Below are 18,726 nucleotides of genomic sequence, written 5' to 3'. Positions count from 1 at the left end.
AGCCCCAGCTCTGTAGCCACTCAATCCTGGCCCCCGACATACTAGTCAGTTTAAGGATCCAGCTTGCCTGACCAGCAAACAGACATTACCTACAGAGAGGTGAACACCTGCCTGTTGAGACCTAGACCCTAAGGAGTTCCTGCATCTCAGGGAAGTCTCCACCATAGTGGTCTGAAAATCATAATCAATGCTGCACACATTGATGTTGGTTCCCCTTTGGGAACTTACAAGGCAGCTGTGGGGCTTCCAGCACCAGTTTGACATTGATCTATATTGACCAATGCTGTCAATGCTGGCACATTGATGCTCTGCATGACCATGTCAAAGGCCTGCTGGATATTCCTATCCAGCTTCTCCTCAAAGATTGCTGATGCCAGCACAGGTTGGGAGGCAGGAGGGGAAACTATACTTCTAGTTACCAAGAACACATGTCGATGACAGACACCTGGATCCCTGGGAGACTGCTGCAACTCCTGGGAATGGATTGAGAATGAGCTCCTCTCTATGGGAAGGTTTTGTGGTAGCAGGTGGAGTGTTCCTGCTGCATGCAGAGACTGATACTTCTTTGCTTCTCTTGATGCTTGGCATCCTAACGCCTCAATTCTGGAACTGAAGAAACAGCAGCTTTTGCCATCAGGTGGCATAAGAGACAACCTGCTGGCTCCCTGGTCTTCCTAATACTCGATACCCTCTCAATGCCAATGCAACACCAGCATCTGATACAGCTCCTGGGTCCATTTGCCAGTGCCTCTGATGGGCTGGTCTTATGGTGCACAAAGTGCTTTTCCATTAGGTCTAGCTAGGATCTATGCCTCCAAGGGGTACAGAGACCACACTCCGATGTTGTGACTCACCTCCAAGAACTGGACACAGCTATTACCAGGATGCCCGACACCATGTCACACAAGGGGCTTTCTTTTGAAGTTGCTGGCAGGCTTCTTCATTCAGGGAAGTGGGTGAAAAATAAGCAATACAAAAATCAAATGACTAGATGATTGCCCTATGACTGATGAATGGTTGATGATGCCTCTGCACCATTGCACAGGCACTGAAAAAAGGAAAAACTTACGAATGACTAAAGGGAAGAAAAAGATCACACGGCCCTACAATGAAGTGACTCCTGCATGGATAAGAACCCAGGGAGAGCGAGGCTCTGTGGAAAAGATGAGACTCAAGGGACCCCTTTGTAAGCACGGGCAGGTCTAAAAGCGCTGAGATAAAAAGGTTCTGTGCCAGGTTCCATCGGATTTTGTCATCTACTTGGGAAGACTGCCAACCTGCTTGTCCTCAGAGATGTTTTTGTAATGCTTTTTTTTTTTGCTGAAAGAGTTACCTTCACTTGATAGAAGCCTCACGGTGTCTATACTAGTTTGGTGCTATTGAACTGGACCTAGCGTGGAACAGCCTGTCCTCCTGCCGCCAGTAGCAAAAGCATACATTGAAAAGGTGAGGAGAGCTCCAGCAGTCCAAATGACTTTCTGAACACAGAAGAGCAGTGCGCTCCTTTACAACAAACTGCTGGGAAAGAAGCAGGGCTTGGAACAGGAGCAAAGTGGCTGCAGTCCGTGGCGGGGGAGACAGGGACAGAAGATTTTAGTTTGTTATAAGGATAGCCTACATTTACAAAGATGGTTTTCTACCTGCTACATGTAGCGTCTTTCACCACCACCAAATATCAAACCATCCATCACAGCACAGACCAGACTTCAACAGCTCACAAACCAGAGAGACCAAGACAGATTTATCTGTTTTATTTCCCTGCCAAAATATACTAAAAATCTGCACACCCAATATAAATACGCTTTTGTTCCGACACACTTTTATAGGGATCATTTCATAAAGTGCATAACTGTGAAAAGTGAAAACCTCTTGCGAAGAGTGGCTTAAGGCTGCAGCCCTGAGCAGGGCCAGGTTCACTTATACAAAAGTCTCTTGGAGACAGAGCACGGTCGTACAGCACACAAGGATGGAAGAGTGAAGAATCCACAACAGGAGGAGAAAGCCGGGTTTCTTAGCACACGCTTGGTGGGTTCTTTTGCTCTTTCAAAAATTTCCCATTTCACCAACAAAAAAAAAAAAAAAAAAAAAAAAAAAAAAAAAAAAAAGAGTCAATGCTTTGCCAAAATGTTCCTGTTGTGTAAATCCCACTGCTGCAAAGCTCTGGAAACACATGCAACTTAAGTCACTTAAAACCCAGGCCCTAAAGACGTCTGATCTCTTTGGTACATGCTATGCTGTAGAAGGAGCCTATGGTTCAGTAGGGTTTACAGCAGTGCTACTTGTGCTAGCCTGAGCGGGAACCCGGTCTGCTCTAGCTTCCATTCCGGTGTCCTCGCTGGCTTTACAGCTTTTGTCTTTCATTGTATCAGCCTCCAAGGCTTCTTGTGAGTCAGGCTCTGGGCCGTCTACTGCTTGCTGCTCCAATCTTTCCAGAATGTTCTGGACTTTCCTGACACCATCTTTCCTGGCCTGACGTACATCTGCTCTGCCCTCAGGGTCTACAGAGTCCAGCACCAGCAGCTCCTTGGTCAGATACTCTTCCAGCATCAGGTATTTCTTGTCATTTTTCCTACCCTGGAAAGCACTAACAGCTTGCTCTAGGGCTTGCACTCTTTCCAGAACCCTCTCCACCTGGGCGACACCAGGATGCTTTTCTGCCTGGCCTGCTTCTGGGTCAGTGCTTTGTGGTGGAACGGCTTCTTCAGAAAGGGGTTTCTCCTCTAAAGGGACGCTCTTGACAGGAGAAAGCTTTCTGTCCGGCTCTTCGCCCGTCTCCTGAGGACTCTGCAATGGTTGCTTAAGTTCCATGTCCCTGTGAAATACTTCAACTGGAGGAGGAGGTTCGACTGCACTAGAACTGGGTCTGCTCTGAAGTGAAGGCTGTGGTGGTGACCCTTGGTGGGCTGATGCTTGCTGCTGGGAGGACTGAAGAAAAACAAAACAAAAAGGTTTTAGTGATTAATCTTAAGGCACAGTTACATTGAGTTATAATCAACCCGATTATCCTACAAATGTACGCATTTACAGTTTAGGAAGCACAAGAACACAGAGAAACAAGAAACCTCTTATTTTAGGAACAAACACAAGACTGTTTTCTCATTGTTCTGGAATCTCAGGGTCTCTACAAATAAACCAAGAAAACAAAACCCCTTCTGACTGCCCCCAAGTAGTATCTCTAAATGGATTTGTGGTGTGCACACCTTGACAAGAATGAACCTCCTTCGTAAGGTGTGTTAGGAAGGATCTCAATCTCTCACATTTATTGCTCATGTCCTTAGTATGTGCCTCCTTCTGGTATCATGTTTATAGGCGGTTCCACTTTTATTGGGTGCCACTAGCTTTCTGTCACATTTTCTTGGTCTCTGATTGCACTTCTCGGTACTTATCTATCTTCTCCTTCTCCATACAAAGTGCAGAATTGCTGAGTATGGACATCTAACAATGCCATTCTTGTGTTTTTCTCCTTCACCCAATATCCAGTTTTCTAATGTCAGTCTTCCTGTCTGTTGGAATAGGGATGTCTCATGTGATCACAACTTATTTTCTCTCCTAATGGGTTTTTGGGAATATCAGTGTTATGCTTACAGTTTCCAAAGACTAAGCAGTGCCCCCTGGTTGTGCCTTCTGACAGGATGTCACATCCAGCAATGAGATAGAATCTGCATTAGACTGTTCTACCCTTCTTTTCTATGTTGTCCATAGCCCAAAAGTAGTATCCTCTGACTGGTATGTGTGATTACATGCAGCTAATCTCATTCGTAAACACCATCATCATGCCTGCTCTCACTATCCCATTCCTTAAACAGCACAAATAGCCAGGACTCGGACTACTGCTATTGCTACTCTTCACTCTGTCACTAGGTGGTACTCACAGGCTCAACTGAACTCCCCGAGGTTTCAAGGGCTGGTCCAACAATCCCTGCTACTCATGCACAACTGGTATAAATCAAAGGTCCTTCGCTGCTATCATCTTCTAAGGCTCATCCAGCCTGGCCAATTTCCTTCCTGATGCAATGTGTAAGCCTCACTTGATCTTTGATATTCCCCCTCCCTTCTTTGCAACAGATCCTCTGTGCGCATCTTATGTTCTCTTTAATTCTGCTTTTACCTCCACCATCTCCAACAACCTTTCCATGAAGACTTATGGTCACATGTTATTCCTGATTCTACCTCTCTGGAGCCTTAAACCATGCAGTTTGGCTTTCCTTCCACTTTTTTTTTTTAATGTCTGGAACACATCTGGACCGGGCTTCCAAGATGGTATTTTTAAACAATGACCACATCTGATGTAGACTCAACCTTTGTACCTTTCAATTATCAAAGTCTCCCTGTTTGAAAGTTTAATGCTAGAATTGAAAACTGACTAAATGACTGGAAGGAGAACATTAAGTAAAGTTTGATGGCATTATGTGGCCCCCAAAACTTCTCTAGCACCAAATCCTGTGTTCCACTAAGAATTAGGTCTAAAATGGCTCCCCGTTTAGTCAATTCCCGAACCAACTGCTCCATGAAGCAGTCATTAATTTCAACCAGAAACTTTACCTCCCTTGTATGTTCTCATGTTACCCCAATATTGCTTGGGTAAATGTAACTGAAATCTCCCATTATTGGTGTGCAGCCAAATTTATTGGCTTCCCTAGTATTTCATTGTCTGTTCGTGTTGGATGGCAGCATACCCCCAGCACTATATTCTTCCTCATAACGCATGGAATTTCACCCATAAAGATTCTACTGCGCATTTAGTCTATTATTGTGTGGCTTGGAAAAAAAAAAGTTGCCAATTCAATTTCACTTAAAATTATTCAACTGTAAGATCACCTCTGGTAGAAATTTAGGACGAGTTTCAGATATACTCTGTTGAGATTGAGACTAGCGCTAGTCACTCACTCTGTAAGCAGACGTTACAGCTATCAAAAGCAAAAACCTTCCAAGAGAGAAATTGTAGTTCTGCTGTGGCTAGTGGCTCAAAGGACTGCATGAACTGAGCAAGAAGGATCTCCAATTGAAGGACAAAGATGAGTTAGGCTTTTCATGAATCTGGCCAGACATAATTCCTCTTGTATATTAGTGGTATGCTCCTATAGTACTAAGATTAACTCTGAATCCCAAAAGGCTTACAAATAAATAAATTTAAAAAAGGTACTGAGCAGGAGTCATAACATGATTGTCATGACATTAAATAGAAAAGATTTCCGATCTTCTCGTGGAGCATTTTCTTGATGCTAGAATAATTTAATAGAAGAGACTTGCTGAATTTCAACAGCCAGGCATTCAAAGCCAAATATTGAAAGTTCAGATGGGGAACATTCTCATTGTACTGAGTGGGAATATTTTTCATTTTAACCTTATTGGTTGCCAACATGTAGGTGTTGAAGCCACAGAAATCAAAATTTGACGTGAGGTTATCCAGATCATTAGGCCCTTTTAATTTCTGAATTGTCTTGGCCATTTTTTTTTTTTTTATTATTTAGATTTTTTATATTCTGTTCATACTTTTTTCAGATTACGTTCAGGTACTGTAGGTATTTCCCTATCCCCAGAGAGCTTGCAATCTAATTTTGTACCTGAGGCAATGAAGGGTAAAGTGACTTGGCCAAGGTCACCAGAAGCGACAGTGGGAGTAATCTGAAGAAACACCTAGTAATCCTCGACTCCACTGGACTGAAAAAGCATCGGTGACGAGACTGTTCCTTTCTGGTCTTAGGACAGAAGACGGTAACTTTGTTGTTAAATGGGGCTGCAAAGAGATTTGCAGAAGTCCCCAAATTTGAAAAACTATTCTTTGGCTATAAGTTGGTCCATTTGTACGGCTACAGATGGCAAGTTAATGTGCTGGATATTTAGTCGTCTCCCCTAGGAAGGCAGAGGTATCAGAACATGCTTTGTGACGATACCAGTTTTCATAACTTGTGGGTTTCTTGGAAAAAGTTGAAAGGGCCTGTTCCTCATTTGTTAATGAAGTACACGGATACTTGGTTGTCTGTTTGCATGAACACTACTTTCCTGTTTAATCAGGGAACAAACACGTAAAGCTCTGAAGATTGCTCTGTTCTAAACTCCTGTGGAGGCCAAGCTCCTTGGCATTGCAAGTTTAAGAGGAGACTGGAGACAGCGGTGATTATTACAAACTGGTGGAAAGAGCTGACCTTTCAGATTGGAGCCTGGATGAGGGACTTGGAGACAGGTACACGGTGTAGGAGCTGTTGTCCTTGCTGGTCTGTGCAAATAATGCAAAGTGTTGCTGCCATGAAAGTTAGGATTATTCTGTACTTGGAGGGAGAAAATGTCTTTCCTTGTATAGGACCTGCCTGGATACTATGGAATCTGGTATGTGAGTCGGATGGACATTGATAATGACTCTTATGTTCATTGTAAGTGGAGGTACAGTATAAGCACTTCCTGAAGGGAATTGGTGGATAGAAGCCAAACATCTAAACCAGGGGTAGGTAAACTTTTTTTTTTAAAAACGGGGCCAAATTACTGGTTCTAGCCAGGGTCTGAGGGGGTCTCCCCTTGGAGCAGTGACAAAGGGCAAAACCGATCCTTTTTGAAAGGCACACCAGCAATGAATGCGATGAGACATCAGGGAGCCTATCCCCCCCCTCCAGGCAAAGGAGACAGAGTAGCAGGCTCTGGGGAAGGCTCTCTCCTAGCTCAGCAGCTCCTTCCTTATTCTCACGTGCACAGAGGCAACAGTAGTTTAAAAAAAAATGAATAAAAAAGCTTTTGAATCAAAATGTTTCTCTTCAGACTAAAATAAAGAGAAAGGCAGGAGACACAACAAAAGAAACCACTACCCTTTGCTTTCAATTCCAACTATGATCCTCCCGAGAGTAAACAATGTGGCACTTTATGTAACAGGAAAGGCAGGCGACGAAGCTTACAGCTGCCTGATCCTCCCAGGGGCACAGCAAGAGCAGAGCAGTAGGGACCTGGGAAATGTCTCCGATACGAGTGCCGGGAAGCCTGCTGGAGAATCAGAGGGCTGAATGTACCTGGCCATCCCGGGCTGCAGAACAGGGTTTGGAGAAGGGCTCGCACAGAAAAAAAACCACAGACTTTCCTTCCTTAAATGAGCAGGGACTACATCAAGGCATTTTTCTTAGCCTGGGTGTTTATGAGAGGCTGAAGAGAGAGAATACACTGCCAACGCTCGTGTCCTATGGTGGAACACAAATGTCCTTGTGAGCTGTAAACAAGAGGAGGACTCTTGAATGAAGACCGCATAGTTTCCTTCGTTGTTACAAGACAGCCGAAAAACCAACTGGGGCCAGAGAGCTTCCCAGAAAGGAACTGAGGTACATAGCTGACCATACAGGACAACCTCAAGAGTTTCAGGGGATGAAAGGCAATCCCTGAATGGGATCACTAGCCCAAACCCCCGAGCAGGGAGATAAGTTAGGCCTGAAGCTTACCCACATTGCACCCTGTCAAGGGCAGGGCTATCCATCCTGTCTACAGGATGGTTCAGGTGAGCAGGAAGGCACTTTGGACAACCCAGTGAAGTGAGAAAAGCTGAAGGCAGTACTGGCCAGAATCTGGTGAAAAGATAGGGGAAAAGTGGTGTCTTTCCCTGCAGGTATACACTAAGACATACCACGAATGCTCTAGCTTTTCTTCCCCTTCCCTCGACATTTCAACTGGAAGTAGAGTAGCAGCCTAGTGGTTAGAGCAGCAGGGAGACCAGGGTTCAAATCCCACTGCTGCTCCTTGTGACCTTGGGGAAGTCACTTTTCCCTCCATTGCCTCTGGGGACAGAAATAAATACAGTACTTGAATCCGCTCTGAAATGCTGAAAAGCAGAATATAAATAAAATAAGGAGCAAAGAACACAAGGAGGCAGTCTGCTGGACTATGGGGTTAAGAACAAGTCACTAAGTTGTATCTCTCAACCCCTAGCAAATAACTCACTGCCAATTTCAGTCGGGAGTTACCCTGCTGACGATAGCCTCGCTAGCACTCATAGTATCACCACTGGTGCACAAATTCAGGTACGGCCTCCAATGTCCCATGACCCCAGCAGCTCAGACTGCTTGGAACAGCTGGAAACACTAAGGATAGGGTCAGAGTGATCTTGGAACAGATTACCATGAACCTGGCTTAAGTGTTAATACCTCATCCAAGTATATGGAGATAGGTTGAAAGCCATACTTGGCAGTTAGATGGATTAGAACCCTCCTCACTGAGGTAGGGTCCCTGAGGCGAGAATGACTGGCAATAGTGGTCCTTAAAAATGCCCATTGAGTATAGCAGGTATCAAAGGTGACACCCCTACTCTGGAATGGCTCCCTTGCAAAATAGACCTGTGGTACCTTAGGACTAAGGAGAGTGTTCTAAAAGCCCACAAGGAACTGAGAGCGACCGCCATTCAGAATCAGTGTCCTTCCTTCTCCAGGAAACTGAGAAGGAAGGACACCCCTTGTAGGGTGTGACAACCAGGTGTCCAGAGGGGAACCCAGTCAAATCTTCCCTTCCTGAAGGGACAGGAAAGCAATGGGAATTGGGGCCTTCTGATACCAAAAGGCCTTTCAGCTGAGAGTTCAGTTAGAAACGCTTAGGTTAAGAAGCAACCAATCTGCCACTGGCAGCTACCCTCAGATGGGGTAGGCCCCCATGGTAATCCATGAAGGGACCCCAGCAAAAATGGTCCAATGACTGCTGCTGCTGACTCCCGGTCCTGGCCTACAAGGAGGAACACTGATTCAAAGAAATGAGTCTCCAGTTCAGCGATAACCTGCAAGGGGGATGGAGCCCCTGAAAGATTCCCAACACTACTCTCTTGGAGTCTACTCTAAGGGTTCAACTAGGAACACAGTCCTAGGTCAGTCCTGTGGCTGCGGTGCACAATCTGTTGTGCTCGCCACAAGGAAAACACGTGTACACTCTCTCTCTAGATGTCCCGTGATCCCAGCGGCTCAGGCCCCCCCCCCCCCCCGAGAACATCAGCATCCATGGTGCCTGATAACCATAGACCAATGATCTGACAGAAGGATGCCCCTCAGTACCCCATCAAGACAGCACGAGGAGCCTGCAGGGCATTGGACATTGGTGCTCAATCCATCCAAGGACCAAAACCCCTGTCGCCTGAGGGCTTCAGTGGTACTCAAGGGCTCTCAAGAGCCCCGGCAGTCGATGGCCTCGAGTATGACCAGGATGCTGAACAGCAATCCCAGTGCCTTGTTAATGGTGCTAGACCTCATTGACAGTGGCAACGAATGCCATCAGTGGCCAACATACCCAATGGCCTCTATGGTGGCCCCATATCTCGACAGCATAGAGGGTGGCCACGCACGCACCTCGACAGCATCAAGGGTGGCTCTGATGGCAATCTTGGTCCCTGACACTAGAGGTCCGTCTCGCTACTCTGCCATATTGAGGCACAAGGTGATCAATGAGATGATGCCTACGGTACAGAAGGCCCTTAGTACCTCAAGGGTGTCCAGGATGATCATGGTGCTCAATGGCAGTCCTAGCCCTGATATTGATGCATCAGATCAAGTGCGCTGGTCACAGATGTCTACGGGCAACCATTACTGGGCATGGCACCGAATGTGCGGCAGCAAGCTGCTTACCCAGGCTCCTGCTCACCCTCTCTGTCAAGGAGACTGCACTGCCATCACAGGCAAGCAGGAGGGGAGGATAGGTCATCCAGGGCTCTTGCCTATGGAGACTAGCTCCTCTAAATGTGAGGAGGATGAGCTCTCCCCATCCCCAACAGGGTATGGTCCTCAATCTCTTCACCGTCTGAACCTCCATCTATGCTGATCAATCAATCAGTGAAACATGGAACTTCTGCCCAGATAGAACTCAGGCAAGTCCCCAGGCTCAGCAGCCTACACGGATTGCATTCAGTCAGTCCTACCAGCACCTGACAAAAGGTACAAAAGCAGACAGAGCAAGGAGACGACAGATTCTAAAATGTAGCTGCAGTATTTAATAAGAGATAGTAACAGACTCTACCGGATTGCACAGCGACTAAGGCCCGCCATGCGACTGGCAGACAGTGGAAAGAAGAGGATAAAAGGAAAAGAAAATTAAAAACTGCCATAAGGGAAAGGAAAGAAAGACAGCTGTAGAAAATCACTTACAAAGACTGTGAGGAAAGAACAGAGCTGAATAGCGTGACACACCCAGCTCTTGCGACCACACGGCTCCGGAGGGGGTTAAAATAAAACAAGACCGAGGGACTCTGCAGAGGAGGCAGGATGAGGACTAGAACCGCGCATGCTCAGTAGGGCTTGTTTGAACGTTCTAGAGTCTTTGAGCTCCAAGTTCCGTGCCAGGCTCCATCTGATGATGTCACCCATGTGTGAGGCGGCCGGCCCGCTTCTCCTCCCAGAAGTCTTGCTCACTTGCTTGCTATATTTTTTGAAACGGTTAAACTTTTTTTTTTTTTTTTTTTTAATGGTGAGCCAGTGGATTATAACCTACCTGGATCTTAACAAGATGTTTGACACAGTACCTCAAAAGAAATGTAAAAAGTCATGGGACAGGAGGAAATGTCCTATTGTGGATTGCAAACAGATTAAAAGATAGGAAAGAAGAAATAGTCAGTTTTTGCAATGAAGGAAGGTAAATAGAGTGCCCGAGGGACCTGTACTAGAGAGATGCTTTTTAATATATTTATAAATGATCTGAAAACAGGAACAAAGTTAAACCAAGTTGTTAAATCACAAGTGGACTGTGAGAAATTGCAGGAGGACCTTGCAAGACTAGGAGGCTTGGCATCCAAATGGCAGATGAAATGTAATACGGACAAGGGCAAAGTGATGAATACAGTTTGGATTGCTTTTCCCTGAGGTTACATAACGTTAGGTTCCATATTAGGAGTCAAGTAGGGAAAAGGACAATATATTGAAATCTTCGGCTCAATGTACCCCAGTGCTAAAAAAAAGAAACAAACTATGTTAGGAATTATTAAGAAAGGAATGGAGAATAAAAGAGAGAATCATACCTCTGTATCCCTCCATACAGTACAATTCTGGTCACATTTCAAAAAAGTGAAAGTCAGAGGTACAGAGCAGGGCAAGTTAGAGAGAAGAGAAGGCCGAGGGGAGAATAAGGGGAATTGGATTCAGACTGCAATCAACACAGGCCCCAACTTTTACGGTCCGAGGTGCTGATTCGCAGACAAAGGGAAAAAGCACAGGACTGCTTCTCCGGCCAAGTCCGAAAGCAAAGGACGTCAGCACTGCTGGAATTTTCTGGAAGGCTCCTCAGTAAAAATGTTGCTAGCAGTAATTGTTTGTGGATTTGACAGTTGCTTGGTTTTTGATTGTAAATATTTTTAACTTTATAAGGATTGGGGGGTAACTGCACGGACTACCCTGAAGAGAAACCTGGGGTGACCTACACGGTGTGGTAGATATTACCATGAGAATCTTGCTGGGCAGACTGGATGGACCTTTTGGTCCTTTTCTGCAGTCGTTACTATATGATAGAAGTCTATAAAATCAAGAGTGGAATGGAATGGGTAAATGCAAGTTTGTTGTTTATGCTTTAAAAATAAATAAATAAATTAAAAAGACTAGTGGGACACTCCATGAATTTAGTAATTACCACATTTAGAACAAAGCTGAGAAAATATTTTTAACTCAATGCTCAATTAATTTCTGGAAATCAATGCCAGAGGATACGGTAAAGGCAGTTAGCATAGCTAAGTTTTAAAAAAGGTTTGGCCAAGTTTGTGGAGGAAGAGTCTATGAACTATTAACCAGATGGACTTGAGGAAAGTATCCCTGCAGCATGGAATCCCTTATTTGGGATCCTGCCAGATGTTTGTGCCCTGGCTTGGTCAATCTTGGTGTCTTCCTCATGAATGGAAGTACTGCCACTTGTAATGCCGGGGGCAGACCTTTCCTACTTTTAGATGGCTGCCTACAGGGTAAGGAGCATGGACCGGTGATCTTCTCTCCTATGCATGCAACAAGCCAATTTTGGCAACATTCTCAGGAAGGCCCGATGACTGAAGCCAGCCTAGCCATCTGCTCTTATGGCTACCACTGGCATTTTAAAAGGAAGTATCATATTCATTGTAAGCTAACTGAATTAGATACTTTCCACATTATTCTGCGCCTTGCAATATTGGAATAAATGATCCATGGCATCTGTGAGAAGCTTGTGTCATATCCTGCAGCTTTTGTACTACGTACAGCTGGACAGCTGTTCTGGATGTTAGCATAGCTGACGGAACACTCAGTTTTGCCCTGTTGTCCAAGTATTTAGCCTCCTTTTCAGGAGGAATACTGGAACGAGTCTTGGTGCACACATTGCCTTTTTCAAAGCCAATTACATCAGCAACTCAGGTGGGCGCTCTGCTCTGAATTGTACTTAAGGTCTCTAGACATGCAGAGAATGTTCCTGTTTGGAGGGGAATGTCTGCGCAGAGCCTTCGCTTTAGACACTGGTCCCCCAGCTGGTGAGAGTTTCCTCTCTGCTGCTTCACTAAAATATTACATTTCAGAATTTCAGTGTCTTGGAAACAGCAAAGACCGCTGTCCTTGCAAGAAGTCTCTGGCAGCTCTCGACATCTGGAACATGTTTTGAAGCCCAGTTTCTTTTTTCTGTTGCTGCTGAAGCTAAATTGAACTCAAGTTTTACAAATTTGAGGTTTTTTGTTTTTTTTTTTTAAGGAGGCTTGCAAAAAAAACACACAAAAAGAACAAAAACCCCACAACCATGAAGGAAATACCAGCAGCAAAGCTTTGCTCTCTCTTGCTAAGAAAACCCAGACCCTTGTGCAGTGGTGGCAGTGTGGTACCATAACAACATAAGAAATTGTCATACTGGGTCAGACCAAGGGTCCATCAAGCCCAGCATCCTGTTTCCAACAGAGGCCAAAACCAGGCTACAAGAACCTGGCAATTACCCAAACACTAAGAAGATCCCATGCTACTGATGCAATTAATAGCAGTGGCTATTCCCTAAGTAAACTTGATTAATAGGAGTTAATGGACTTCTCCTCCAAGAACTTATCCAAACCTTTTTTAAACCCAGCTACACTAACTGCACTAACCACATCCTCTGACAACAAATTCCAGAGCTTTATTGTGAGTTGAGTGAAAAAGAATTTTCTCCGATTAGTCTTAAATGTGCTACTTGCTAACTTCATGGAATGCCCCCTAGTCCTTCTATTATTCAAATGTGAAAAGAACTGAGTCACATCTACTCGTTCAAGACCTCTCATGATCTTAAAAACCTCTATCATATCCCCCCCTCAGCCGCCTCTTCTCCAAGCTGAACAGCCCTAATCTCTTCAGCCTTTCCTCATAGGGAAGCTGTTCCATCCCCTTTATCATTTTGGTTGCCCTTCTCTGTATCTTCTCCATCGCAACTATATCTTTTTTGAGATGCGGTGACCAGAATTGTACACAGTATTCAAGGTGCGGTCTCACCATGGAGCGATATAGAGGCATTATGACATTTTCCGTTCTATTAACCATTCCCTTCCTAATAATTCCTAACATTCTGTTTGCTTTTTTGACTGCTGCAGCACACTGAGCCGACGATTTCAATGTGTTATCCACTATGATGCCTAGATCTTTTTCCTGGGTGGTAGCACCTAATATGGAACCCAACATCGTGTAACTACAGCAACGGTTATTTTTCCTTATATGCAACACCTTGCACTTGTCCACATTAAATTTCATCTGCCATTTGGATGCCCAATCTTCCAGTCTTGCAAGGTCCTCCTGTAATGTATCACAGTCTGCTTGTGATTTAACTACTCTGAATAATTTTGTATCATCTGCAAATTTGATAACCTCACTCGTCGTATTCCTTTCCAGATCATTTATAAATGTATTGAAAAGCACCGGTCCAAGTACAGATCCCTGAGGCACTCCACTGTTTACCCTTTTCCACTGAGAAAATTGATCATTTAATCCTACTCTCTGTTTCCTGTCTTTTAACCAGTTTGTAATCCACGAAAGGACATCGCCTCCTATCCCATGACTTTTTAGTTTACGTAGAAGCCTCTCATGAGGGACTTTGTCAAACGCCTTCTGAAAATCCAAATACACTACATCTACCGGTTCACCTTTATCCACATGTTTATTAACCCCTTCAAAAAAATGAAGCAGATTTGTTAGGCAAGACTTCCCTTGGGTAAATCCATGTTGACTATGTTCCATTAAATCATGTCTTTCTATATGCTTTACAATTTTGTTCTTGAGAATAGTTTCCACTATTTTTCCCGGCACTGAAGTCAGGCTCCCTGGTCTATAGTTACCTGGATCGCCCCTGGAGCCTTTTTTAAATATTGGGGTTACATTGGCCACCCTCCAGTCTTCAGGTATAATGGATGATTTTAATGATAGGTTACAAATTTTAACTAATAGATCAGAAATTTCATTTTTGAGTTCCTTCAGAACCCTAGGATGTATACCATCCGGTCCAGATGATTTGCTACTCTTTAGTTTGTCAATCTGGCCTACTACATCTTCCAGGTTCACAGTGATTTCGTTCAGTTCGTCTGACTCATCACCCCTGCAAACCATCTCTGGAACTGGTATCTCCCCAACATCCTCATTTGTAAACACGCATGCTCAGAAAACCCAGACCCTTGTGCAGTGGTGGCAGTGTGGTACCACCCACGCATACTCAGAAATCCCCTCGGTTCCTCAGAGAGCTTTTCAGTCTTAGTGCCATCCAATGTGTGGCAGATTATGGTCCTGCTTGGCCATGAACAATAAAATTCTCTAGTCAAGTCTTGCTGAGTACTTTTCACCTGGTGGCCTCATTGTACCACAGGTGGCAAACGTGCAAAACCTTCCCATCACATGAACCCCCTGGCACTTATAAACCACGAGGAGCCCGTCTATGGACCCCTGCAGCAGAAACAAATGGAATTTAATACAAAGGCTAAGAGAGCAGGGCAGGCAGGGGAGAGCAACAGGTACTGGCAGAAAAGCATAGGCTGCCGTCATCAGCCCAAATTATAAAGCCCTTCTGAGCACAGCTCCCAATGTTGCCTGTATAAGCTCCAGCACAGCACACTAACAGTGAGCTCCAGAGACTGAGATCACCCTTGCCACAGAAAGGGGGGACGTTAAACACCCGAGAGAAGTTAAACAGGCTCAGGTGGAGCTTTGGTGCAATTGGAGCTGAATCGATTGCAGTACAAAATGTCTAAACTAAAAAACACAAAACCCACCCACAAACGTTCTAGCAGCCCTGCTCCGTGTTAACCCTTAAACAGATCTGTTCGGCATACCTGGGGCCTGTCCGTGACGGTCTGCACACGTGCAGGAGTAGGCGAGTGTGTCCGTGTGCTAACCCGTGCCGGGGAGCTCTCGCGACTGGTGTCTTTCTGCGCCTTGCGTAAGGGAGACTGAGCACGAGGCGACCTGCTCTCCCAGTCTTCCGGGTGGATCCGGTGGTACACGGGCTGGTGGACTTGCTGCTCGCTCTGCACGGGAGGATAGTGGGTCCTCTGCGCCTGCTGCCTGGGTACGTTCCCTTCATGGATCACAGGAATTGGAATATATCCTCGAGGCAGCTGGTGGCTGCCCGCACCAGGTTTTCCTGGTAACTGCGGTGAGGCTGTCTGCAAATCTATGGGAGGATTAGGAGACTGGAAAAAGAAAAAAAATCAAAATATGTTTGTATAAAAAACAAATTATAAAATTCTAAAGGGGAAAGTATTGAGAAAAAAGGAAGAGAACACCAATATTAAAGCAGAGTGGTTGGTATATATTGCTTGTTTTAACCAGCTGTACCTCAGGCTACCAGCTAGGACAGCAACATGACTCATGTATATGCCAGTTCCTTGCAAAAGATAGAAAATTAAGTCCTTCCTCTTTTACAATGACATCCTCCGTAGAGGTGCTCACTCTCAGCAGTGCACTAGTCTAGTGCTCTGCCCACTGAGCAAGAGTAGATCGATTGGCTGAAGGGACTGCTGTGATTATACCCATACAACAACCACATAAAGGCGTATGTATAGCCCTTACCTCTTATATTTTTGCAAAATGTGTGTAACAGAATAAGGCATAATTTTATACAACGCATCCAGAGATGACCAATTCTCACACTGAAAGTGGATATCGTAATGGAATCACTGCCAGGAATCAGAAAGCAACTCAGTGCTTGGCCTCTTTGTTCATCTCCCAGGTACAGACCACCTACTGAGCAGCATGGAGCAGTACTGGAATAACTGGAGAACCGCTGCTCAGTGCTAAGCAAAGCCACTGGCACAGAGCACAGGGCTCAGGGGTCAATGAAAGCACCCAACTGTCTACCGCTGGCTCAGGAAAGTATCCTCATATATACTTATCCATATTTCCCACAGAGCAGCTGAAGGGGTAAGATTATTATTCTAAGAAAGAGTATTCTTAAACCAATTAAATAAACCACAAAAGCCTGAGGGCTTCCTGTAGATACTTCATCAACAAGCAACCCCCATGTCCCCCAAACACCTCAACACTGAGACCCTCTTACTTTCCTTGACAGACTACTTACTCAGGGGAATGGATCAAGGTCACAGCTACCTTCTTGCTCTACTGGACATTTCAGCAGCTTTTGACACCATAAATCACACCCACCTCCTTGCCCGCCTAACAGACATTGGCCTTTCCGGCACAGCCCTTAAGTGGTTCTCATCCTACCTCGACAATAGGAAATTCACCGTGAAAATAGGCAATGCTGAGTCCTCCCACTACGCCCTCACCCAAGGAGTCCCCCAAGGCTCCTCCCTCTCTTCTACCCTCTTTAACATTTACCTCACCCCCTTGTGCAAACTCTTATCAGAACTTGGCCTCAAATTCTCTCTCTACGCTGATGTGGTGCAAATCATCATACCCATTCAAGGCTCCCTCTCCGACACCCTTGAATCCTGGGGAAACCATCTCGCTGCCATCAACTCCTTACTTACCAACCTCCACCTTGCTCTAAACACTGCCAAAACTGAACTCCTCCTCATATCCCATCACCCCCCCTACCAATCCCGCACTCACAATTGACTCTGCTATCAAGATTCCTCATGCACAGCCCTGCGCAAGGAACCTGGGGGTCCTAATCGACCAACAACTGAACTTCAAAAAACATATCAGTGCCATACTCAAAGAGAGTTTCTTCAAACTTAGTCTTAAAAAACCTGAAACCTCTCCTTCACGCTAGTGACTTCCGCACTGTCGTCCAGGCTACACTGGCATCCAAGATGGATTACTGTAACTCCCTCTTTCTTGGCCTACCCTACTCATCCTTAAAGCCCCTCCAAATGCTACAGAACACTGTAGCCAGAACCCTCTCCAACGCTCACAAATACGACCATATTTCCCCTACACTGAAAGACCTACACTGGCTCCCTATTCCCTCCCGCATCCTCTTTAAATCCCTGACCATTATCCATAAAGCCTTATATTCCCATCACTCCAACTGGCTGGCAGATCCCCTCCAATTTGCCTGCTCGAATCGACCGACAAGGACCACTAACAAAGGGTCCCGCCATGTGCTATCCCTAAAGAAAGCGCACCTCACAGCTACAAGGGATCGGGCGCTCTCCATTGCTGGACCTATGCACTGGAACTCACTCCCAACCCACCTCAGACTTGAACCTTGCATCACCAGATTCAGAGCCCAGCTCAAAACCTGGCTATTCAAACAAGCCTTTCCCCAACACCCTTGATGAATATTGAATTGTGATGGATCATGACCTGAATTTGACTATGAACTTGTACTTATGACATTATAGTTCACTTGTTAATTGTTCCTATGCTTCTCTGCTCTCCTATTGGTTTTTTGTACCCCCTACCCTTCCCCTGTTACTTGTAATTTCCGTTGCTTTTGTTCCATGTAAACCGAGGTGATGTTTCGACTAACATCGGTATAGAAGACTCTTTAAATAAATAAATAAAATGTCCATGATAGCACAGCCTTTACTTCAAGACCTTACCAGTGCGCCACCACAACAGGGAGCCCTTTGTAATGAGAATAGCCAGCTCCCGCAGGGAGAATCCACCCCCACCCCCCACCAGGGTCTCCTGGATTATTTCCAAGCTGCACTTGTGATGGCAGGCGGCAGTATAAAGCGGGTTCCTTACCTCCGGCCCAGAAGAGGTTGGGCTCTGGCTGGGCACGGCTGCTGTCTGCCCACATTGCTTGTCTGTCTGTGGCATTTCAGAAGTACTTCTGGCAGGAGACTGTGAGCGGGTGTAAGCCCTCAGGGGGGACTGGGGGCGCATGGGTTTAAAAGCTGGCTCTGCTCGGACTCTCTGCATGCCAGGCTGCTGCTGCCAGTTCTCCAAGTCTTCATGCTTGACTGGAATTGGGATGTAGCCTGGGCGCAGCTGTGGGTAGCTAAGGCCAGTCTCCTTAACCACAGCTGGCTTAGCGCTATCCCGGGAAGGCCCATTAGCCAAGCGGAGGTTTTCCTTTAAAAGAAGAAAAAAAACCCCAATATGTCACCAATAAACAAACTCTCGATCGAAAACTGTTTGGCATACACTAATTTCATGCAGAAAACAGGAGACTTGCCAGTCATGTCAGAGCTTTTCTACCAGGGCTGCATGCAAGGAGTCGTGTCGGCCTACAATTTCCTTTTCTGTTTTGTTACAGATTTTTTGATTTTTATTTTTTCATTTAGTGCAAACTCAAATAATGTACAAACTAAACATTTTAAAAATACAAAAAAAACCCAAAACAAAAATAAAAAACTTAGTGAATTTTATCCTTTCAGTTTAGAAAGTAACTAGGCAGCGTCTGTAAAAATGAAAGCACATCCTTAAT

At 45.3% G+C, this 18,726-nt stretch overlaps 1 protein-coding gene across 1 annotated transcript in view; it reads right to left on the bottom strand.

The window, feature by feature from the left end:
* Positions 1–1,736: 1,736 nt before the first annotated feature.
* BAG3 (BCL2 associated athanogene 3) overlaps positions 1,737–18,726 on the bottom strand; it is a 39,734-nt gene continuing 22,744 nt past the window's right edge. Inside the window, exons 2-4 of the mRNA XM_029610523.1 lie at positions 18,042–18,371; positions 15,215–15,574; positions 1,737–2,925 (exon numbers count right to left, since the gene is read on the bottom strand). Of these exons, the coding sequence (XP_029466383.1) occupies positions 2,248–2,925; positions 15,215–15,574; positions 18,042–18,371 (1,368 nt within the window). The 3' untranslated portion in view covers positions 1,737–2,247. The remainder of the gene's footprint in view (positions 2,926–15,214; positions 15,575–18,041; positions 18,372–18,726) is intronic.

Source organism: Rhinatrema bivittatum, chromosome 7, assembly GCF_901001135.1.
Source record: "Rhinatrema bivittatum chromosome 7, aRhiBiv1.1, whole genome shotgun sequence".
Lineage (NCBI taxonomy): Eukaryota > Metazoa > Chordata > Amphibia > Gymnophiona > Rhinatrematidae > Rhinatrema > Rhinatrema bivittatum.
The sequence above is the reverse complement of the archived record's forward strand: the minus strand, read 5'-3'. Positions and strand labels throughout refer to the sequence as shown.